Raw genomic sequence first — 23,850 nt, 5'->3', positions numbered from 1 at the left:
TGCTCCTGATCTTTAAAGCCTGCCCCATGTGGGGGGGAGGGAGCGTGACTCATGCTTTCTGAACGCCAGAGTTTGGCAACGCTGCTAGCTGCACCAGCAGGCACCCCCTGTGCTGAGATAAGCCCGTGGGGGATGCGGGATAGCTGGAGGCAGGCACAGGGCAGAGACCCCAGTTTCCCCCAGGAACTGGTGTTGATGGAACGACAGGAACCGCGCACTCACCACACCCGAGAGCCCAGAGGGGTGTGGGTGACGTCACTTTAAATATGGGCGGAGTTTCCATTGAGGACTGGAGTAAGCGGGTTGCCCGCTCCTGTCAGTCAATCAACACTGCCAGCCCCTCCCCGTCGTTGGCATATGATTGGTTCCGGCGCCTCAGCTAAGGCCCGTCTCCACTCTGCGGTGATTGGCTAGTAGTGGGATCCGGGTTCCCGGATGCGGGCACGTTCGGCGGTTATAAAGCGCTCGCGGAAGGCGGGAGCGGGCGCAGTTTGAATCGCGGCGGGTGCGGCAGAGGTGGTGTAGTTGGCTACGCTCGGTGTGTGTGGGACGCTCGCTTTCTTCTACCCCCGCGTGGCGTTGCAGCAAAGCTCATAATGGTAAGGGAGCCGCGGGAGCCGGCCTCGGTAGGGCGTGCGGCTGCGTCGCCTTGCTGCGGCAATGGTAGAAGCTGAGGTGAACGAGCCGCAGCTGTTGGNGGGGGAGAGGGTGGTGCACGCGCACTAGTGCCGCCGGGGGGGAGAGTGATTGTGGCGCATGCGCTCAGTTAGTGCCACCAAGCGTGGAGGAATAAGGCGCGCGCGCGCGCATCAGAGCTGGCTAGAGGTTGGAGGCGCATGCGCGGGATGAGCGTGTCTTGAGGTTGGAGGCGCATGCGCGCGGCGGGCGCATGGCGCGTCTACTGCTCGCATCTAGGGCGCCGACTGCCTTCGCCACTTAAGTTCCGTACGGGGCAGGATAGACACGCCACGCTTGTGGCAGGTGCTGCTGCTCACAGTCTCCCTTTGCATTAGGCTGGCGGTAAAGCTGGGAAAGACTCCGGAAAGACCAAGACGAAGGCAGTGTCCCGCTCACAGAGAGCCGGTCTGCAGGTGAGGACTGGGCGAACTGTCTGCTTACAACACACCCGTCCCGAACTGGGAGGGGGTTTGCCTGAGGGCCCTCCCAAGTTACAGGGGAACATTCCTTTTATTGCAGATCTTGTGATATTTGATGCTTATTTTAAAAGCCCTGGCTCCTCATGTGATTACATGATGTCATTTTCTTAACTTCAGCTCATTTCCTCCTCTTAAGGCAAGAATGCCAAGTTTGGTTTGTTTGTTTTTTTTAATGCTTTCTGGGCAGAATCTCTAGTGTCCTTGTTACAATTATGTAAACCAATGCCTCTATTTTGTGAGAGGTTGACTCTTGACCCTCAGATGGATGGGTTTGGCTGAGACAGGCCCCCAGCAAGTCTTGCTGGAGGGAGGGGCTGAAACTATGCTATTAATAGTAGTAGTAGTAGTAGCAGCAGCAGCCACTGACCTCATTATACCTGGGTGATAGTGATTTCAGTATATTGTCCTATTGGAAATCCTGCTAGAAGCACACTCAAACTGTTACCGTAAATGCAGACATACTTGTACCAGATAGCCAACATCAGCTTGATCTGTTTTTTGCTGCCTGGGTGCTATACACAAGCAAGAGGTGTAAAGATTGCAGCTTTACAGGCACTCTTACCCCAGTGATGTCTGCAACATAGTCTTATCCAGTCTGATCTCTTGCAGTTCCCTGTTGGCCGCATCCACCGACACTTGAAATCTAGGACTACCAGCCATGGACGTGTGGGAGCCACAGCTGCTGTATACAGTGCTGCCATCCTGGAGTACCTGACAGCTGAGGTGAAGTTGATGATATGTGGAAGACAGCTGACACTGCTGGAGCAGCATAATGACCAGGACTGCTTGTATTCTGCAATTCTGTGATCATGGAATTTGCTGTAGAGTTGTGCTCTAGAACCTCTGCTTCAATTTTTTTTTGTTCTACAAACTCACTTTAGTTAGTAAAAAATGTAAACTGATGTCCCTAAGGGCCTGGTCTCCACTAAAAAGTTAGGTTGAAATGGCTACGTTGCTCAAGGGTGTGATGAATCCACACCCCTGAGCAGTGTAGCTAAGCCAATCTTGTCTGTGTACATAATGCTAGGTCAATGAAAGAGGTCTCCTGTTGATCTAGCTGCTGCTGCTGCTTCTCAGGGAGGTGGATTACCTATGCTGATAGGAGAACCCCTCCTGTCAGTGTAGGTAATGTCTACACTTGAAATGCTGCAATGACAGCACTGTAGCTGTGCTGCTGTAGCGTTTAAAATGTAGTCAAGGCCTCATCAGCAGACCTGAAACTGGTTTTAAGATGTGAGCTACCCCAGTTATGTCATATGGAGGGGCATGGACTCCCTGACTGCAGTTGTGGGACTTGGCATTTTTTCCCAAGATGCCACAGAACTCTGCATTTTTGTTGTAGAATGAGTATCTTCAACTATAAGCTCTCTTGTGGAAGGGATGAGAATGAAGAGTATCTTGTAATATAGTCAGTTACAGAACTTAATGGTGCATGCTGCAGAACTTAGTTACACAAAGCCCTGATAACACTCTATGTAGCCTAGCCTACAGTGCCTGCCAGATATTGTTTCGGAAATGTCATTAACTCATGCAATCTATGCTTGATGGGTAGGGACTGAAAGTGCTTTTGTCTGCAGGTTCTTGAGCTGGCAGGAAATGCATCCAAAGACTTAAAAGTGAAGCGTATCACTCCCCGTCACTTGCAACTTGCAATAAGAGGAGATGAAGAATTGGACTCTCTCATTAAGGCAACAATTGCTGGTGGTGGTATGTAACTCCAACTCATTACTATTCAAACTAAACTTAAAGTCAGATAGGTTTCTCACCACTGATTGTGTATTATGATGTTTGTAAAGCAAATACAATACTGTCTGTTTCAAATGATATGAGGAAAATCTACTTCAACCTTGCCTTAATCCTTGTTTTTTTTAATCTTAGGTGTAATACCACATATCCACAAATCTCTTATTGGAAAGAAAGGACAACAGAAAACTGTCTAAAGGATACCAGTATTCCTTGTTATCTCAGGACTCTTACTACTTAACAGTTGTCCAGTGTTGGTGATTCCAGTGGACTGTATCTGTGAAACACAATTTTGCCTTTTATAACTTTGCGAAGCTAAAGCTCACTGAGCATTCTAACAAACCAAATTTCTGCATTGACGTCTTAACCATATTTAAGTGTTACCATAGCTTCAAAGAAGCTGTTGTATCTGTAGGGGTTTTTGATTGCGGTGACTGTTTTAGATCTGTTTGATTTTAATGTGAAGCAGAAATAAAAATAAATGTTTGGTTTTGTACAGACACTTCATCCACTAGAGTGGAAGTATTCAATAAATGTTATATCAATACTAGTCTCTGTGTGCATTAGCTATTGCTAAACTTTGATAGCAACTCTTAAGACCGATCAGATACAGTTCTTGACCAAGGAAATGTTATCCTGCTACTATAAATGGTAAAATGCCTTAGTCTGCCAACAGAGCTTCCTTGAATCAAATTATCATTATAATAAGAGTTGAAGCAGACTTAGTGACCCCTTACAATCTGTAACAGTAATCAAGCAATATAGATTGTAAGCTTAAAGCTGTCTATAGGACATATCAGTATGGGACATAGAACTTGATTGCACGGGTGGAGGGGAGGGAAGTCATCTGTATTAGAGGGAGCTCCCTCTGCTTACTGTCTTTAGTATAGTCCTGTATAAATACAGCTTTTTTTTTTTTTTTTTAACTACCCTAGACTGCCACAGTTGGGTAAAAATTTCTAACACTTGTTCTCACTTTTTATGAACTCATGTTAACCTCTGCAAAAATATGCAGTAGCTGGCATAACTAACAAACGGTGCCTTTTTAATATTGCCCTTTACTAGTGATGCACTATTCTGGATTGTTATGATACAATTCTGCACTAACCTTAATGGCCTTTGAGCTTGTTTAACTATACACTACTTAGTGGGAATAGTGCTAAGCTAGAGCCACAGTGCCTGGCTACAACAATATGATTTTTATGAACTCTTTGTAGTAGAGGCATCTTAAAGTATACTACATGAGGTGTAAAATAAGAACAGTATCAAGCAAAGTAATACATCTATTATTTAATCTTTAGCTAGAGTAAACAGCCTCCCTTGGCTGTTGGGGAAATCTTAAACTACTGAAGCATTTTTTCCTGCTTATGTGTCCTAAAGCCTCATAGTTATAACTGTTGAAGGTGTCATTAAAGCTGTGGTCAAATTAGGAAAATGACCTACTGCTGAACTTTTTCAAGTCCTTTCTAAGCTTAGTAGGGGTTTATTTTGGGGCAAGCTCTAGTGCTCACTAGCTCTAAAGTGTCATCTGAGCTTGCTCATACAGGTGAAAATGACTGAGTACAGGAACCTTGTTCTAAGTAGGGTCTGTATTGCCACTGTAAGTGGAATTGCACCATGTTTGTACTATGAATCCTTGCAGCTGCAGCCTGGAAGTGAAGATGCATTCTGGAGAGCAAATTTTACAGCACTTTTAGGGCTGCTGCAATGTACTCTATTCTCTCTACTAGGACATAAGTAGCGCTCAGCAGAGGATCAGTTTCCTGGGATTGAGCGGGTCAATTGAGCCTACAGGATAAAGACCTGATTCTGCTTTGTGAGGATAATCTCACTATTACCTCATAGCAATTTCTAAATCCTATACCATATTCTACTGCTACACTGTAAAATAGTTTGACCCAATTCTTGAATTTGACTAGATACATCCTAAATGACAACCAAGTACTTCATTCTTTACTTTTAAAATGAGGTGTATTGCTCTTGTGAGTTAATCTCTTCTACATGACCAGCATGTAGTGTCAACAGAATGATTTCAGGGGTGGAAGAAGGAAAGAACAGTTTAAGGGTAAAAGATGACTATTTTAAAGAACTGTTTCCCCCCCAATCTAAAGAATAGGGGAAAATGGAGTACTCGAGCTAGAAAATAACTCTGCTGCTATTAAGTGTCTGGTGTTTGGAAAACAGCCCATGGAATCTGAAAGGTTTCCATAATTACTATTAGCCTTTATATGCGGGTTGGTCATAGTTTCCTCTAAACGGTGGAACTCGCTGGGCTAGACTGCAGTCACTAAATGCTTAAATGAGAGCCAGCGATTGATCTCTGCGCGGGTTTCACAACACCCTACGACTGCAGCTTGCTATTGTCCCTACCTCTCGTTTTGGTTTGTTTAGGAGGTATTTGCCATGGAGTAGGTACAAGCTGTTGCAAAGGCAAGCTCTGTCTCTGATCCAGTGCACTGCTAGTTCATGGGGCGCTGTAAGAGCGTGCCATGCTGGTTAGATTTACTTAGCCCCCGCCTCTTGGGTGACCAGATAGCAAATGTGAAAAATTGGGACAGGGGGTGGGGGTAATAGGAGCCTATATAAGAAAAAGACCCCAAAATCGGGACTGTCCCTATAAAAACAGGACCTCTGGTCACCCTACCCGCCTCTGCACTCCTGCCACCAGGTGCCCCTCATAACGGCCATCTGTCCGTTGCTCACACGCTACCGCCGGGGGAGTGTCCCTGCGTGATTTCTCTGGTAGCCCCCCAGCGTTGCTGGAGGAGGATGCGGCTGGAGCAGGCAGGGGCCCGTGCGCCGCAGGACACGAACCTTCCCCACCAATGGGCCACGTTCTCGCCCCCAGCCGCGGGCTGCGTCCGGCGGCGTAGTGCGCACGCGCGCCGCCGCCGCGCAGTTTGGCCCGGAAGCAGCCGGCGGCCCGGCCGGTCGGAGCCGCGCGCTGGTGTCGCTGTAGCGGCGGGGAGGATGCGGCGCGCTGAGATGGCTCGTACGGAGTGAGGAAGAGCCCGAACTCCCCCCCCGGCTCCGCTCTGGCTTCAGGCCCCTTCTCTCTGCGCTGCGGCGGGCGGAGGCGGCGCAAGGAGAAGCCCATGGAGGGGAACCGGGACGAGGCGGAGAAATGCATCGAGATCGCCCGGGAGGCGCTGGAGGCCGCCAACCGCGACCGGGCGCAGCGCTTCCTCCACAAGGCCCAGAAGCTTTACCCGACCGAGACCGCCCGAGGTGAGGCCCGGCTGGCCGCCCCGCCACACTCCTTCCTTGGGCCGTGACCCACCGCCGCCCGGTTGCCACCTCCGAGGGAGGGGCCAGTGGGGCCGGAGTCCTGCCCGAGCTGAGCCCCCACTCCCCGCCACCTTCCCGCTGGCCGGGCCCCCAGCCCTTGGGCAAACCCTAGGCTAGTTCTCCTCGACCTAGGTGGTTTCTGAGGCTCTATCTCGCCTGCTTGCTGCTTCCCCTCCTCTGGGTTTGCCAAACATAACACCTTGGGTAGGGCCTGACCACCGGAGGGGAGATAGTAGTGACCTCTGGGCCACCTTCACCCAGTGTGCCCTCTTTGTGGCTTTGCCCATGAGCCCGGGTGCACCCTGGTGAGCAGAACATGCCAGTGGACTTTGTGCCTGTGAAATCGCTCACCTCGGACTTCAAGTGATGTGCACAGAAAATTTCACGTGTGTGACTAGACACGTGTGTGTATACAGATGCAGGCCAAGGCGAAGGCCCTAGAAGTGAATGATTAGCTTGTTTGTTCAGTTGTATTCAGACTGGTCTGGCTGTAGACATGTAACAGGGAAACCGAACAGTAAGAGGTTTAACTGTTGGGAGATAGGCTGTTCGGGTATTTAAAAGGAGAAAGTGGAGTTGGGAAGAGAATCCTTTGGCTGGAATCAGGAATTGAAGTCAGCCCTAGATAAGCACAAGTTCAGCTTTGTTCTACTGCACTGGGTCATAGACTCCTATTTTGTACAAGTTGCCAAAGAGTATTTCTGCTCAACAGCTAGACATGGCCTGTGCCAACTGCCGGTGTCTAGTTGCTGTGTAGACATACCCTAAAAGGCTTGAAGAGCTAGTTCAGTGGTTCTCAAACCTTTGTACTGGTGACCCCTTTCACATAGCAAGCCTATGAGTGTGGACCCCCCTTATAAATTAAAAACACTTTTTAATATATTTAACACTATTATAAATGCTGGAGGCAAAGTGGGGTTTGGGGCGGAGGCTCACAGCTCATGACCCCCCATGTAATAACCGTGCGACCCCTGGAGGGGTCCCGACCCCCAGTTTGAGAACCCCTGAGCTAGTTGAAATTCAGAGAAGCACTTCATTAAAACACGTAGTACTTAGCTAAAACAATTGGAAGGAATATGACTTTGATTTACCATGTTCTCTTTCGGGATGTAAAAAGTTAACCGGTAAGTAGCAGTCTTACCGGTTAACCCGCCTTAACTGTTAACCCCAAGCTGGCTGGCCGGCCCCAGTGTCCCTGCGCTGGTTGGAATGGGCCCAGCCACGCCGACCAGTGGGATCTGCTCCAGCGGCTTAATCGGTTAACCATTTAAAGCAGTTCTTAAACGGGGTCAGAGGCCCCCTGGGGATATGCGAGCAGGTTTCAGGGGGTCTGCCCAACCGGGCTGGCATTAGACTAATTGGAGCAGGAAGCCCACACTGTCCTGACTCCACCACCCGGGGCTGAAGCCAAAGCCTGAGCAGCTTAGCTTTACGGGGGCCCCCCGTGGTGTAGAGCCCAGGCAGTTGCCCTGCTTGCTTCCCCCTAATGCCAGCCCTGGCTTTTATATGTAGAAAAACAGTTGTTGTGGCACAGGTGGGCCATGGAGTTTTAATAGCATGTTGGCGGGGGAGGGGGGGGTTCAGAAGGAAAAAGAACTCCTGTTTAAATGACATATTTTTAGTCATTTAAATGGTTAACTTTTTAAACAGTACTTATATCCCTAGTTCTCTTGTTGAAAGAATTTATTGTGGATTATTGTTTGCAGTTTTAGCCACCAACATGGCTGAATTGGGGCAAACCATTACTACACCAGGATTCACTGCACTAGTACAAGTTGCTCTACTCCATTGTGAACTAGGTCTATACTAGTCTTTGGCCAGTTACACCCTGAAATTTGAAAAAACATTAGCATCTTTCTAGCAGTTGTTTAAAAGACGGTTCTTTAGAGGAAACAATAGCATGGTTTCAGATTTCATTATCAACAGGGTCATTGCCTATCTAAGGGTATGTCTTCACTACCAATGTTAAAGCGCTGCCGCAGCACCAGCAGTGGGAGAGAGCTCTCCCAGCGCTGTAAAAAAACCCACCCCCACGAGGGGAGTAGCTACCAGTGCTGGGAGTGCGGCTGGGAGCACTGTCTACACTGCCACTTCACAGCGATGAAACTTGCATCGATCGGGGGTGTTTTTTCACACCCCGAGTGAGAAAGTTTCAGCGCTGTAAAGTGGCAGTGTAGACGAGGCCTTGGGGTCTTCTAGTCATGCTATGTCAGAAGTTTATTCTAGATGTTAGTGCATGCAATGACTTGTTGAGTTTCCAGTCTCCACTTAAGTTCCCTTTATTTTCTTCAAAGGATAAGTAAGTTTCCTTTTATTCTTTTTACTGAAATGAAGATTTCCACACACAATTAAATACTGCAGCATAGAATATTTCAAATTAAAATTGCACTCTAGGGTGATGCTCTGAAAATATCAACTCTAGGTGCTGCAGGTTCCTACTGTAATATCAGGTATATATTTACCAAACACTTTCCCTCCTCCTGTGCTTATCTGTTAAATTTTGTGAGCAAGCAAAAAGTAAGGGCTTACAACATCTATTTGTTTTTTTTAATTACCGTAGATTGCTTTTTCTGAAATAAAAGATAGATATACTAGGGATCAAAGATAGATATATTAGGGATCATTAGGACAAGGGAAATCCATTGCATCCTTATCTCTGAGCAGAGCCCTCTGCAGAATTGATAGGTCACATACTTTGCACCTCTTCCACTTTGCCTGTATGTCTTAAGTACTACCACAAGCCTGTGATAATCCAAAACACTTGCCATGGCTTAGTTGGATGGCCTTCATGAAAATTCCCTTTGCCTATGAAAAGGAATATTGGGCTGGAAGCCAGGAGACAATGAGTTTCAGTCTCCCCTCTTACACTGACTAGAGTTAATAATTTTGTACATTTCACAGTCCGTATAGCAGTGGTCACCAACCGTTGTATCATGATCGACTGGTCGATCCTGGAGACTCCTGTTCGATTGTGATCTCCGGTGGTGTAGCGGGGCTGCGGCTAAGGCAGGCTCTTTGCCTACCTGGCCCCACGCTGCTCCCAGAAGTTGCCAATGCGGCCCTGGGGGGCGGGAGGGAAGGGGGTCTCTGCACGCTGCTCCTGCCTGCAAGCACCACCCCCACAACATATTGGCCACAGATCCGTACCTAGCCAATGGGAACTGCGGGGGCAGTGCCTACAGAGGGGGTAGTGCGCAGAGACCCCTCTTCCCCCCCGGGCCGCATTGGCCGCTTCCAGGAGCAGCGTGGGACCAGAGCCACCCAAGATAGGTGCTGCTCCCTTCAATAGGCAGGTTGTGAATGGCTCTACAGCATTAAGACCAGGAGTAGCATGAATACAGCAGGCCAAGAAGCCTCCCAGAGCCAGCCCCCTCCTGCACCCAAACTCCCTCCCAAAGCTTGCACCACTTACCCCTTCCTGCACCCCAACCCTTTGCCTCAGGCTCGGCTCGGAGCCCCCTCCCCCACTGTGAACCCCTCAGCCCCAACCCAGAGCGTGCACCCCTCCCGAACCCAGCTCCCTGCCCCAGCCCAGTGAAAGTGAGTGAGGGTGGTAGAGAGCGAGTGACGGAAGAGGGGGGGATGGAGTGAGCAGGGCGGGGCTTCGGGGAAGGGGCAGGGTAGATTCTGGGTTGCCCTTAAACTCAAATAGTGATCTTGGATGTAAAAACGTTGGTGACCACTGCCCTATGGTCTTATGCCCCTACTTTAGGAGGCAGGCAACAATTTCCATTTTTTTTTTTTATAGGTGAGGTTTCTGGGACTCATGCAAGGCCACTTTTGGAAATACAACCTAAGACTAAAATGGCAGACCTAAATTTCACCCACTTTGCCACACTGCCTCTCAGAATGAAGATGCCAAAAATGTGCTTGACTATGATGTCTGTAAAATGAACTTTTGCTACATACCTTTCTTTGCAAAGTGTTTATTTCACTGCACAGAGTGAATGCATGTTGAGGCTCGAATGTATAGGACTCTTATTTTATTCATTGTGGAAACTGATACATGTATCATGAATGAAACGGGGAATTTTTCAGGTATCCAGCTTGGGACACCTAGTGCCTGATTTGTTTGAGCACCTACAGTTCTATCTGAAGCCAATAAGAGTTGCAAATGCCCAGTGTCTATGAAATATCAGGCCCTAAGAGTATGTCTACAGTGCGGTGTGAACCCAGGGTTAATAGGACTTGAGTAGTTGACCTATGTTAGGGAACCTTGGGCTTGAGCATCTATATTGTATTTTAGCTAGGTTAAGAATTTTCTGACCCATGCTCAACCCTAGGGCTCTGTTGTCCACACTGCAGAGCATAGACCTGAGTCAAAGTAACCATATCCCAGAGTCCCAAGCGCACTCTCCTCCACCCCTGAAAATGTGGCCACTCTAGCCCTAGGACTGTGGTGCACTTTGGGAAGACTTTACTGCTGCCCTGTAGATTATTAGGAAGCAGGTCACTTTACAAAAGGCTTGATTGGTTCACTCTCCATTGAAAACCCAGAAAGCAGATCGCTAATCAGAAGAAAATTGGTTAATGCTGACCTGAACTGCTACTTTGCAAAGGGGGTGTGGCTTCCATTTTCAATAGAGTGGATTGCGGAATGTTGGGATGGAAAGGATTAAGGAAGTTGTTCCAAGGAATTGTGTGATTCTTCCAGATGACTCCTGGGACCTCTGTCAAGCTGGGCTGCATCTACACTGCAAAGTCTTAGGGCTCAGACCCTCCAGCCCTGTAAGGTCCTGGGACCGAGTCCTGAGTTAGCACAGTTGCAGTACAGACACAAGGGGGGCTCATGCACAGGCTTAGATTGCAGTGTAGACATACCCTAAGTGTCTTAAACTGGGTACTCAAAAATTAGTGGGCTCTTCCAAAAATAGGGACAATATATCTCTATCTCACCAAGGTGTTGAAAAAAAATTGTGAGGTGCTATTACAGTGATGAGTGCATTAGAAAAGCCTTTGAGTAAAATTTAAAAAAAATCTATATTCAGGTCAGGATTTGGATGATGTGCAGTAGATAAGAAATGGAATCACATATTGAATGATGAGGATAAAATGAAATATGGAATAGCTGCCTCATTATCAGAGTACCATCCCTTCTTTTCAGTGAATGAAACAGGGATCCTGTGGGGAAAATAGTATGTTATCACGTAGTTTAAAGATAATGCACACATACACAAACAGGCAAAATTAAGGTTTCATGGGCAACATTAGTTCTGGCTCTTCCTAACTCAAGTGATTGATTTGAAACCTTAATAATGTTGTTTTGAAGGGTGTTTTTTTTTGTGTATGGAATATACTATTTATATTCATAATTATATTTGGACCATCAAGTGGATGCTCTAGAATCTTAGAAGGTCTGGAAACTATTGAGAAGTGTTTGGGGCTTTTTAGTATGTCTACATTGCTATTTTTTAGGAGATTTCCCACTGTCCCACTAGTGCAGCTCCCTCTGTGGTGGTAATGATGAAAATGCTAGTGTAGACAGGCCTTAGATTTTTTTGCTACTAGGTCATCCAAGCCACCACTGTGTGTTGTGGCAGACTTTACAAGAAGGATGTAGAGAAGATTTTAAGAACATAAGGATGGCCATACTGGGTCAGACCAATGATCCATCTAGCCCAGTATCCTGTCTTCAGACATGGCCAATGCCAGGTACTTCAGAGGGAATGAACAGAACAGATAATCACCAAGTGATCCATCCCCTATCGCCCATTCCCAGCTTCTGGCAAACAGAGGCTAGGGACGCTTCAGAGCATGGTTTTACATCCCTGCCCATCCTGGCTAATAGCCATTTCTCGACTATGAACTTATCTAGTTCTTTTTTGAACCCTAGGGGTTCTAGTTCTCTCTTCCCAGCCTCTTGGAGAGAACAGAGTTATTTAACGACGTAAAACTCCAACAAGCTTAACAAGTGAGTGGAAACTTTTTCTTCAGGAATTTATAAAGCATTGTGGTGTTGATAGTTTACAAAACTATGTAGTCTGCCATCTTGTTCTATAAAGTGACTTTTCAATAGCTCTGGCCTCTAAATTAGCCCCTTAAGTTAGGATAAAGTTGCTCCCCATCTATTGATGGGATAAATATCCACTGACTACATGAAACCAAAATTTGAACAAGTCACAGTGCATCTTTCATTGCATCTTAAAAATTGGCAGATTTGAGCTCTGTTGGAATTTAAAAAGGAAGGAAGGATATTTAAGGGCCCAGTATGAGTATGCTCTACCACTAGTGCCATGAGTTCAACCTTGGCGACAGCTGTAGGGTAGGTCTTCAGACAATAATCAATACTTTGAATTTCACTTGTGAATGGATTGGGAGCTAGTGCAGAGCGTGGAGCACAAAACTGTATTGATGTTGGCCCAGCCCAGGTTAGACATGAACAGCCGTGTTCTTGGTAGCTGAAGGGTCAGAGTGGCATTCAAGGATACCCCTAAATAGAGGGCATTACAGCTTTCCAGCCTGGTAGTGACAAAGGCATAAGAATACGATGTGGGCCATTTCTGTCTTTGCTTGTCTCTTGTCACTGTAGTATCTGAGCAGTTTTCAATCATTAACGGTATTTAATTTATGTAGATTTAATGATATTTTATTTATTTAGGAACTTTATTCCCAAAGGATTCCAAAACAAACATGCAGATTTATCAATTGCAGTAGAACCTCTCTTATCTCACTTTGATAATTCTTAAAAAAATCCCTGTGTATCATCCTACTTCTCATTGATTTAATGGCAAGTGGTATTGTAATGAAATCTCATATTTCTGACTTCTGGTATACTGTCCAATATGGTTATAATTAAATCTAAACAACACCCTTCAGAATAAGTGAAGTGCATTAGTATTTTTTATCACATGGGTTCATTTATTTGCTAATTTGCAAAATTAAGTAACCTGCAATGGGTCTTGTAGTCAGCAGAGTGAGCTAGCAGGTTTCTTTTGTATTCACAGAGATTTTCTTACCCTCCACTGAAATGCACATCTTGTGGAGTGATTAGTCACAACTACTTAACAGCAGTCAGCAACACAACCATTCAGGACAGCAGTTTGTTAATTCTTTATTATTTAACACTTTTTGTTTTTTGTGATGTATGCCTCTTTATAATTAGATATAATTATTAGAATCTTCAATATTAGTTTGTTTCCTTTGCGGCATATAAAGATACAGTGGAATTAAATGTTGAAGATTATGCCTAAACCATATCGTAGCAAGCTTCTTCCAGATTGCCATCTTCATTTCTGCAGACATTCTTAAAATTTCCCAGTAGAAGAGGTGTCACTGTTTGGAAAGTAAGTTAATCGAGAAATTAGATGTAGATCAGGAAAGGTTTGTTTCCTCCAGTAAAAAGTACAAGCAGTATCTATAGATACAGTCAGGCATCTTGGCTTCTACAAAAGACATAGGCCCAGATTCTGCCTTGCTTTGTGTCTGCTTTATGCCACCCTGCCAGCACAAAGCATTTCCAAAGTCCAAGGTATAAGTCAGTGGCTCTCAAACTTTTGTACTGGTGACCCCTTTCACATAGCAAGCCTCTGAGTGCGGCCCCTCACCCCTTATAAATTAAAAACACTTTTTTATATATTTAACACCATTATAAACGCTGGAGGTAAAGCGGGGTTTGGGGTGGAGGTTGACAGCTTGCCACCCCCTGAGGGATCCCGACCCCCAGTTTGAGAACCCCTGGTATAAATGATCCTTCCATGGCACAGAGACAGCTACTGGTCATAATAGATCACGTGATAATGGAATTTCACTCCTGCCCAAAGGGTTCTGAATTACAGCTGAGAAATTGTATGCAGCGTTGCTGTAGCTGTATCAGTCCCAGGATATGAGAGAGACAAGGTGGGTGAGGTAATATATTTTATTGGACCAATTTCTGTTGGTGAGAGAGATGAGCTGAAGAGCTTTGTATAAGCTCAAAAGCTCATCTCTCTCACCAACAGAAGTTGGTCCAATAAAAGATTTACCTCACCCACCTTGTCTCTGATCAATTTCTCTTCTTACAATCTTGTTAATTTCACTCTGCTCCTGCTTGTCATTTCTAATCAGCAGCAGAAACATAGGAACTGTTTGCAGACTCAGGAAGACAACAGTCCATTGGTTTGTGTTCAGTTCACATTTGGCAGGGTATTTCAGCCATAAGTGTTAAAAACTTAGTATTGTTATAAAGAAAAACATGTAGTCTTCTGCAGAAATTGATGACTTAAACCCCACAGTAGCCAGGGAAAGCTTCCTACTCATTACAGTACTAGCAAATAAGGGAATGGATTTTTTATTTTTCAAGCCCTCCATATACATATCTTTGTAATGGACCATAGAAATGTCAGTGCCTGATGACTTCTGTTTCTGTGAATTGCCTCCTCTTTATTGGAAATGAAGGGTGTCTTTTGCATTCTTTTCAGAGCTCTGGGGTTATATATACTACTTTCACATGTCCTCACCGTCCAGAGTGTACCCTTCTTGTCATATTGCTTTTCTTAAGATTAGTGTACTTCTAGATAAAGAAGATTGGCTGAGACTCACTTTTTTTCCTCCAAGAACCATTCCTTAATCTTCTTTTGTGACATGACACACTTCTGCTCCTTGAGTCTCAGCACTTTCCTTGTATAGCATTTCCAGCCCTTGGTTCAGGAAAAAGGGCAAAGAATTAAGCCCAAGATTTCTGTATAAGTACCTTCATGTCTGTTTTTGGGCCAGTCCTGCAGTGGTCCCTAGAAGATGAACTAAACACCAATGAAACTATTTTAGTAGTTCTCAGACTCTGTGTACTGCTGATGGTCTGTGGAAAGCTGATTCCTCCTTTCTATTTTTAGATACAGGCAGTCCTCGGACTTAAGACACAATTTGTTCCTGAAAATTGCATCATAAGTCGAAACGTCATAACTCAGAACCGCAATCCACTCCACTAGCGGGACTGAGCATCATAAAGTCAAAACCAGTTGTCATAAGTTGAATCAGGGTGTCAGTTCAGAAGTGCAGTTTGTCATAAGTTGAACGTCGTAAAGTCGAGGACTGCCTATACTTATTCAGGCATTTAGGGCTTTCATTGCAAAGAGAGGGATGGATGCCTGTAAAAGCAGCTGGAAAGTGAGGAACCAGCCCATCTTTTTACACTACTCTATGTTGCTACATTAGAAGAGAAGAAGGAGGGGAGACTGGGGGGCACGAGTCGACCAGTTACCGATTTCTAAATGCTTTCCCTTGTAAGCAATTGCTTGCTATAGTTGCTTCAAGAATTTTGTGTTTCTGAATAGAAGGGGTTGTGGACCAGCTGAGGGGGAAATCCATAAGACAGTCTCTTAAGATGTGGTCCACATAATGGAAAAGTTTCAGAGCCACCTACCCTAATAGGTCTCTTCCATCTGCAATGTGTATTATGATATTATGGTTTTACTGTCTCTTTACAGTTTTGTTGGAAGCAATTATGAAGAATGGAAGTGCTGCTGGGAGTGCTCCATACTGCCAAAAGCCAGCAAATGGCAATGATCAAAGTAAGCCCAGTAGTACAAAGGACAGCAATGCGTCTGCTGCAGGTGAAAGTGGAAAAGGCTACACCAAAGATCAAGTGGAAGGAGTACTCAGGTATTGACTTACATAAACACATCACCTCTTGTATCATATGCATGTGGATATTATTCACTTAAGCTTCCAGGTAAAGAATCTAAAGAAGCATCTCCTAGATCTAGCTCATCTTTAGAGTAGAGATGCTTGTACTGAATGGAGACTTTCTTTTTAATAACACAAATTGTGATGTACATTCATTCCTTGTGAGAGTATTATATCAATCTACATTGCAAATATCCCTATCTGTTACAAAATCCAAGATAGTTATTGAGGAACTGTCATGGCAAAATGACAGTGACTGTGGAAGTCCTGATGTAAAACCTACAAGGCAGTGTTTCTAACTTAGATATTTATAAGGTGTCTAAAATATACTTCTTCAAAGTGAGACTAAAAATCCAGGGGTTAGAACTGTGAGAAAAAGTATTAATACATTCACAGCTAACATTAAAGTTTTCAAGACAATCACACTATGCACATGGGTTTTAGATTAATTTAAATATTAAATCAGCTCCTTATTGGAGGGACTTGTGTCCGAGGAACCCCTTGACTAAATGACCTCAGCTTGGACTACTAATTCTACCCCTGGGCCTAATGTAGCACAGCAATTTTATAGTGAAAGAGTAGAGCTACCACAGTTAAGGCTGCACCTTGATTTTCATTCTGTTGAGATTAATCTAAAAGACAGAATTTTGTGAGTATCATTTTAAAATTTTCCTTGTAGCTTGAGCAATGCTTTCTTGATTTTTTTTTTTTCACCCTTATGGCAATTTGTGGGGGAGAAATTATCATTGAGACCTGCTATAAGAGTTTTTAAAAGGGCCACATGACTTTTGAACCTTTTTTCCCCAAGGACAGCACTTTGAGGGTTGAAAACAATAGTTGTCCTTTTTGGTTTGTGTAGATTGGATAAATTCTCTTAGAAAGTAAAAACATTGTTTTTAACATAAAACATAAGTTACTGTTTTGACTGATGGCAGTATCCTGTACATGAGTCAGTATCAACTGTATGCCAGTGTTTAGAATAGGGCTCGCTGTTAAGGATTTGTTTCCTGAAGCTCAGTAACCCCTTTGTTCATACCAACATTGATAAAAGTTGCTTTTTGGTTACACCCAGTCCCATTGTTCAGGAAATTAGCGTGGAGCATGCATCATGATTAGATTGCCCTAGTGCTGCTGCTTACTAGAGTGTTTCATCATCTTTCTATTTAATGTCATTTTCTTTGACAATACTTGTAACATAAAATGTGAGTGTGCATGAGGATTTTAGAGCACTTTGAAATATCAGTTCTTACCTTGAAAGCAAAGCTTCCAGTTTAAAACTTCCAGAAGGAGCCCCTACAGAATGCAGGCAGCAAGCAACACATACAGTAGAACACCAGAGTTACGAACTGTCCAATCAACCACACACTTCATTTGGAACCGGAAGTACGCAATCAGAAAAGTATAGTATAGTACTGTTAAATGTAAACTACTAAAATAATAAAAGGAACATTTACAAAAAAAGGTTGAGGTAAGGAAACTTTCTGTTCTTGTTTCATTTAAATTAAGATGGTTAAAAGCAGCATTTTTCTTCTGCATAGTAAAGTTTCAAAGTTGTATCAAGTCAATGTTCAGTTGTAAACTTTTGAAAAAACAATCATAACATTTTATTCAGGGTTACGAACATTTCAGAGTTATGAACAACCTTCATTCCTGAGGAGTTCGTAATTCTGAGGTTCTACTGTATGGAGAAAGCTGCCAAGGGCAAGACTTGAACTCACAGTATATGGGTGCTGCCAGTGGTCAATGGCCACAGCATGTCGCTTTGAGTCACCCATTAGTAATTCTGACATCATGCTCTGTGCAGGCACTTGAAGCATGACTTTTAAGAACATAAGGCACAAATCAGAAGGGACCCCAGGGCTGCCAAGTATCATCACAAGCATCCGCATCATACAATCCCACTCATAAATGTGTCCAGTTCTCCCTTAAAACTAATTAATTTGTTAGTGCCCACAGCTCCTATTGGAAGGATGTTCCAGAACCTCGTTCCTCTGTTGGTTAGAAGCCTTCTACTTTCCAGCTTGCATTTGTTCATGGCCAGTTTATACCCATTTGTAGTTGTATCAGCATTGTCCTTTAGCTTAAATAGCTGTTTACTCTTCCCCCACCCCACGGATTTATTTATAGAGAGCAATCATTCATATCCTCTCTTAGCCTTCTTTTTGCTAGTAAACAAATCAAGCTCTTTTACAATCTCCTCTCATAAGATAGGCCCTCTCTTCCCCGATCTTCCTAGGTAGTGCTTCTCTGCATCTGCAACAAATGGGTTTACTGCATTGTTTTTCATTAGTGTTGCGCTAGTATTGTTGGTAGATACAAATATAAACAAGCACTGAGGTGCTGTTTTTTTTAAATTTCTTCCATATACACAAGGGACGTGGCTCACCAACAAGCTACCATAACACCATAGCTATAAAGCATTGCATGATAGTGCAAACAAGTTGCTCAATGGGGAGAAGTGTAAGATGCAATACCTTGCCGTTGATTGCATAAGTACTGAGCGATATGCTATGAATAGTAAGAAATGTTGAAAGGAAAGCTACTCGTTCAGCACAGAAGTTTGAAAACTCACATACTGAGAAGCACTTCTCTCGTGAGCTGAAATGTATTTGAAAATAAGTTATTTTTTTAAAATGTGTAATTCTTTCCTGCTAATAGTGAGCATCTTGTTCAAAATGTACATAGTGGCAGTAGTATAAGAACCAAATGCAGGACAGATCAAACTAGCTCCCTCCTGTTTTAATACCATCTCCACCTCAAAACCTCTACTTTACTGCAGAAGCAAAGAGTTTGCTGCTTGATCACAGCTGAATTTACAGTAAACAAACGTAATAAAGACAGGAAGCAGCGATATAGCAGTGCGAGAAGCTTGATTTGCCCTCCCCCCCACCACCCTTGTTTTAGTTCATTTAATACAGACACACACACCATCCTCCCAGTCCCACAAAAACTATAATAGGGTACTGGACAGGGGTTACGACTTATAGGAACGAGAATTGCTTGAAGGTGGTGTGACCGAGTGCCTGGGAAGGGCCACACTGAGAATGCTACACTCAGGGCAGACTGCAAGAAACAGGGCATACAATACCCCCAAACTGGTGGTTTGTTCTGCAATTAGAGTCACCAAACCAGTATCAAAGAGCTTCTGCAGCACCACACTGGTTAACAAGAAGCCAAACACAGTCCCCTTTAGGCAATGAAGCCTTTGGCTCCCATCTAGGCAAACTGGTATAATATAGTGAGAAGTTACCGAAAAACCAATTCACCATATAAGAGGTTCTACTAATCCCAAAGGATCAGACATTTACCCCCAGGTCAATATGAGTGTCAAATCTTACCCAAATGTCATGTCAGCCAATCCTTAGTAAACTAACTAAAGATTTATTAATAAAAGACGAGAAGAAAGTTATTGAATTGATAAAAGATTATATACATTACAAATGCTTGCAGGGTCCTTATATTAGATTTGTAGCAGTGATGGATGAGTCTGCTGGCTTGCAAAAGTCTCTCTGGAATCATTCCAAAAGGTTATAATCCAAATGCATTTTACGTAGAGTCTGTTAGTCATTCCTTGCATTTTCCAGGGTATTCCAAGTAACTACTTGGAAGATCTCAGTCCCATGGCTTAAACTTTCCCTGTTTCAAGTTCAGCAGACAAGAGATGCAGGATCAGACCTGAGGTTTCACTTTTATAGATGAAGAAGGCTGTCAAGTGCTTTGAGCACAGCATATGACTGAGGAGTCGTCTTTGTTGAGCATGCACTGATCCACCACTTTGAAGTTAACATTCAGTTCCCTGTGTATACACCATTGCACTAGAAGACAGCATCTGGTCATTCATCATAACAGGGATCGATAAGATGAAGACAATGTAGATGATATTAGTTTCTGCAGTATCTCACATCTTTGATCTTAAGGTTAACTGAACACATTAGTATACAGAATGTAAGGCAATTAAGACATGAAAATATTTAGTATCTAAAAGCTAATTTGATTACATTGGTAAACTTCTAACAGGATAAAGATATACAGGCAAACACATTTAGCATCTACCCTTGATTTCTGTTACTACAAATGAATGGGTTAGTGATTGCTGGGCTAGTACATCTGTTTGATATTCACATGCAAGTGAATTGTCCTGATCCAATTGTAATGCCTCTTAAGTTGTTATGGGTTATACACAAGTTAGCTGGTTTGCCAGTATCACAGGTGGATACATTCTTTGCCATTCTACTAGAACAGGGGTGGGCAAACTTTTTGGCCCGAGGGCTACATTGGGGTTGCAAAATTATATGGAGGGCCGAGTAGGGAAGGCTGTGCCTCCCCAAACAGTCTTACCCATCCCACTTCCTGCCCCCCTCAGAATCTCCAACCCATCCAACCCCCTTGCTCCTTGTTCCATAACTGCCCCCTCCCGGGACCCCCTGCACCTAATCGCTCCTGGGACCACACTCCCTATCCAACCCTCCTGCTCCCAGTCCCCTGACTGCTCTGACCCCTATCCACACCCCCGCCCCTTGACAGGCCCCCCGGCATCCCACGCCTATCCAACCCTCCCCGTCCCCTGACCCCATCCACATCCCAACCTCCTGACAGGCCCCCCCCCGGGAGGGGCCAGGGGCTACCCTCCTGAGCCGGGCAGGGCGGTCCCGTGGGCCATAGTTTGCCCACTTCTGCGCTATAAGCAGCACTGCAGAACACCTGGAATGGATCTGTGGACTACCAGAGATCCACAGAACACATTTATTCTAAACTGTTTTTATAGATTTTTTTTTTTTTTTAAAACCCCTTTAACGAGGAATTAGTTGTGAAACGTGCGAATCCTTTCTGTTCCTTTCAGTGCTGTCAAGTGTGGATATGTAACTGTCTCTGGCAGCCCCAGAAGAGGAGTCTAAGAAACACAGAAATATTATATTTTACATCTTTTTTTAATAAAGCAATTTAAAATGCGTAAAGTTTTCCAGGTTTTATATTCTTAAAAAATAATATAAAAAGCCTTAGCACAAATAGGTTGCTTAATACCTACAATTTCCTGCTGTGATTAGAAATGTTGCTACGGTTGAAATGCATTCTTGTGAAGAATTAGTTGAAGTATTGCATCTCTTGCCGTGTCTTGTGTTCTTTTATTCATACGAGAGGAAGGCTTGGAGGAAGAGTCCTTAATCTGAATTGGAACTGTGCCAGTCTCTGAGAGTGATGAGATAATAGCAACAAGAATTTTACCAAACAAGATTAAAATTTACTGTAATTGCAGTTTACTTGAATTTAGAAATGTGTTCAGGCTATTTTTTGGCTTACTTTCTATTGATCCAAAGCTATACCACAAAGACTGCAAGTCATGTGGCCTTATTGAAGTCCAGTCCAATCTTTCTTCGTCTGCTTCTGCAAACTCAGCAAAAGGAGAGAGATAATTTTGCAGTCTTAGGCCTAGTCTTCACTTACCGGCTGGTCCGGCGGCACGCCATCGATGTTCTGGGATCGATTTATCGCGTCTGGTTAAGACGCGATAAATCGATCCCGGATCGATCCCGGAAGTGCTCACAGTCGGCGCCGGTACTCCAGCTCACCGAGAGGAGTACGCGGCGTCGACGGGGGGAGACTTCCGGCCGCGTCTGGACCGCGGTAAGTCCGGACTAAGGTACTTCGAATTCAGCTACGTTATTAACGTAGCTGAATTTGCGTACCTTAGTCCGAAGTCCGGACTAAGTGGGGACCAGCCCTTAGTGTAGAGGATGATTCAGAACATGGATGAAAAGGTTTAAACAGATAATGTCACAAACTAGTGTCACTGCTTACGTCAAAAAACAAACTGAAAATGGAAGTATGAGCGTTCATCATGGATTAAAACCAAAAAACAAGCAAAGAAATTGGAACATTTATTTAATTAGGTTGTTAGAAATGTGAAGTTTTCAGCAATCATGTTGACTTCTAAACCAGTGGCTCTCAACCTTTCCAGACTGCTGTACTCCTTCAGGAGTCTGATTTGTCTTGCATACCCCCAAGTTGCACCTCGTTTAAAAACTACTTGTTTACAAAATAAGATATAAAAGTAACAGCACGCTGTTACTGAAAGATTGCTTACTTTTTTATTTTTACCATATAATTATAAAATAAATCAACTGGAATATAAATATTGTACTTAAATTTCAGTGTATAGTATATAGAGCAGTATAAACAGTCTGTATGAAATTTTAGGTTTGTACTGCCTTGGCTAATGCTTTTTATGTAACCCGTTGTAAAACTAGGCAAATATCTAGATGAGTTGATGTTCCCCCTGGAAGACCACTGTATACTCTCAGGGGTACGCATACCCCTAATTGAGAACTACTATTCTGAACAGTGCAAGCCTAAAAGCTGCAATATTTGGCTTTCAAGATAAAAGTGACAGAGGAAAACCCTCCTAGGCTTTATGGAAAAGTTCCTGCAGCAGTTATAAATTGGATCAAAGTCCACCTGATTTAAAACTGTCCTGTGAGGGAGTGTCAGATGTGATATCCTCAAACTCCATCGAAGAACTCCATGAAATCTCTCAGAAAAGCAATCCCACCTTTCACCTCACCACCCTCTTTCTGGGCATGATAGCCAGACTTCTGAGGAACATGAATTGTACAGCTGTTGTTTTTTTACTGATGTGAAGTGTTATTTAGATAGTCTTTCTTGTTAAGGTTAATAGTAAGTTACTTAGAGTTAACTTGTGAAACAATTGATGTGCTAGTACAGACATCTTTGGTTTTGGACAAGTGTTTTGCAGTTGGTAATGTACAGTTTTTCATTTCTCTGTTCACCACATAGACAACTGGTGTGAATTGAAGCTAAATATTAAACAATTTAACCTGTGTTTTTTGTCTTAATTCTATGAGAATTTTTTGCAGGCTGTAAAGATTTTTGGGGGTGAGTGATATTAGTTGGATGGCATTGGAGTGTTCAAATGTTTTTAATAACTTTAACACTAACAAACACTGTTAATTAGTGGTCATTCATTACCTTGTAGTGTAGCAATACATGTTTTTTCAAGTTGTGTTCATAATAAAAGTAGTCCAGATACTGAAGACTTTAAAGGAAACAATGAATTCAGAAATTAAGGCAAATGCTCTTGTGGTCATCATGCCTAAGCACGGACTTAGTTACTTAAACACAGGAAAAGTGATCCCTCGAATGAGACACCACTTGATCAATCAGTGATCTCAACAATACCTTGTAAAATGGTCTGGCCTGACTTCTTAGGCTAGCATACTTTTAATTGTAGAATTCCCATTCCTGTATAAAATTTCTTCATTTCATGAGCGAGCCAAAGACCTGCTTACCTTTTTACCTATTCAGCTTTGGTGATTATTAGGGCTGGTCTTCACACAGTTTTTGGAGCACTATGGCAGTATCACTTTAGAAACTGTCATATTTAAAGCAATACAAACTTCATACAGACCAGTGTGAAGGTGCTTCTCTTACTCCTGTACATTTGTAGTAGTATGAAACCCCTAAAGGCGAGCCTTTAGTCTGAAATGGTAGTGTTAGCCATCTTGCTGCCTACTAGTCAGGAGGCCCCCTACTTGGGTGCTTTATTATTTAATTTCTGGGCATTAACTTTTCTATTTTTTGCTTGCACCAAATATTTTCTTCCAGTTTTCAACAAATGTCAGCGTACTGTAACATTGGCAAACCCTGCTAGTTTAGTTATACAGGAGAATCCTGCAGTTCCTAAATGCTTTACTTATGTTTTTGAACTCACTACCCCATAATTCAGTTTGGATTTAAAATTAATGTCCTGCTTTTGATCAAACCTTCCTGTTCCCATGAATTTAGGGTGTTCTCTGTCCCCTGTGGGTTCTGTCTCCACCTCATTTCTGGGTGTTTTTAAAATGCAGCAAATTATTACATCATTGTCCTGATATTACTGTTCTGGCCGGGATAAAACAGAGTTTTAAGTATCAAAGTTGTTAAGGCTTTGTTAGAGTTAATGCTATGTTAAGCATTCTAGGTCATCAGAATATAGGATTAGTGCTATTTTATTTATTTATTTGAATTTATGCAAGCAGTTTATAGAAGAAAAATTAAATATTTTCAT

The 23,850-nt window shown here is 43.5% G+C and overlaps 2 protein-coding genes across 3 annotated transcripts in view; both read left to right on the top strand.

Annotated features, from left to right (window-relative positions):
• Positions 1-418: 418 nt before the first annotated feature.
• LOC117878515 (histone H2A.Z) lies at positions 419-3,450 on the top strand. Its single transcript, XM_034772762.1, has 5 exons — positions 419-599; positions 1,014-1,091; positions 1,767-1,880; positions 2,735-2,864; positions 3,036-3,450. Exons 1-5 carry the CDS (start codon positions 597-599, stop codon positions 3,095-3,097), a joined length of 387 nt encoding a protein of 128 aa, XP_034628653.1. The 5' UTR covers positions 419-596; the 3' UTR covers positions 3,098-3,450.
• A 2,349-nt stretch (positions 3,451-5,799) lies between these two features.
• Positions 5,800-23,850, top strand: part of DNAJB14 (DnaJ heat shock protein family (Hsp40) member B14) — a 37,264-nt gene continuing 19,213 nt past the window's right edge. Inside the window, exons 1-2 of one of the 2 annotated variants that reach the window (XM_034771804.1) lie at positions 5,800-6,128; positions 15,590-15,764. In XM_034771804.1, the coding sequence (XP_034627695.1) occupies positions 5,996-6,128; positions 15,590-15,764 (308 nt within the window). In that variant the 5' untranslated portion in view covers positions 5,800-5,995. The remainder of the gene's footprint in view (positions 6,129-15,589; positions 15,765-23,850) is intronic. The other variant, XM_034771805.1, reaches the window with a different exon arrangement.

This window comes from Trachemys scripta, chromosome 5, assembly GCF_013100865.1.
Source record: "Trachemys scripta elegans isolate TJP31775 chromosome 5, CAS_Tse_1.0, whole genome shotgun sequence".
In the NCBI taxonomy this organism is placed as follows: Eukaryota; Metazoa; Chordata; order Testudines; family Emydidae; genus Trachemys; species Trachemys scripta.
Note: the sequence above shows the minus strand (reverse complement) of the source record. Positions and strands in the feature narration are given on the sequence as shown.

What these genes read in the sequence shown, in the direction of transcription:
- LOC117878515 (XM_034772762.1), top strand. An exon ending in CACAGAGAGCCGGTCTGCAG is followed by an intron (nt 1,092 to 1,766) that starts GTGAGGACTGGG and finishes GATCTCTTGCAG; the next exon opens with TTCCCTGTTGGCCGCATCCA. An exon ending in TGGAGTACCTGACAGCTGAG is followed by an intron (nt 1,881 to 2,734) that starts GTGAAGTTGATG and finishes TTTTGTCTGCAG; the next exon opens with GTTCTTGAGCTGGCAGGAAA.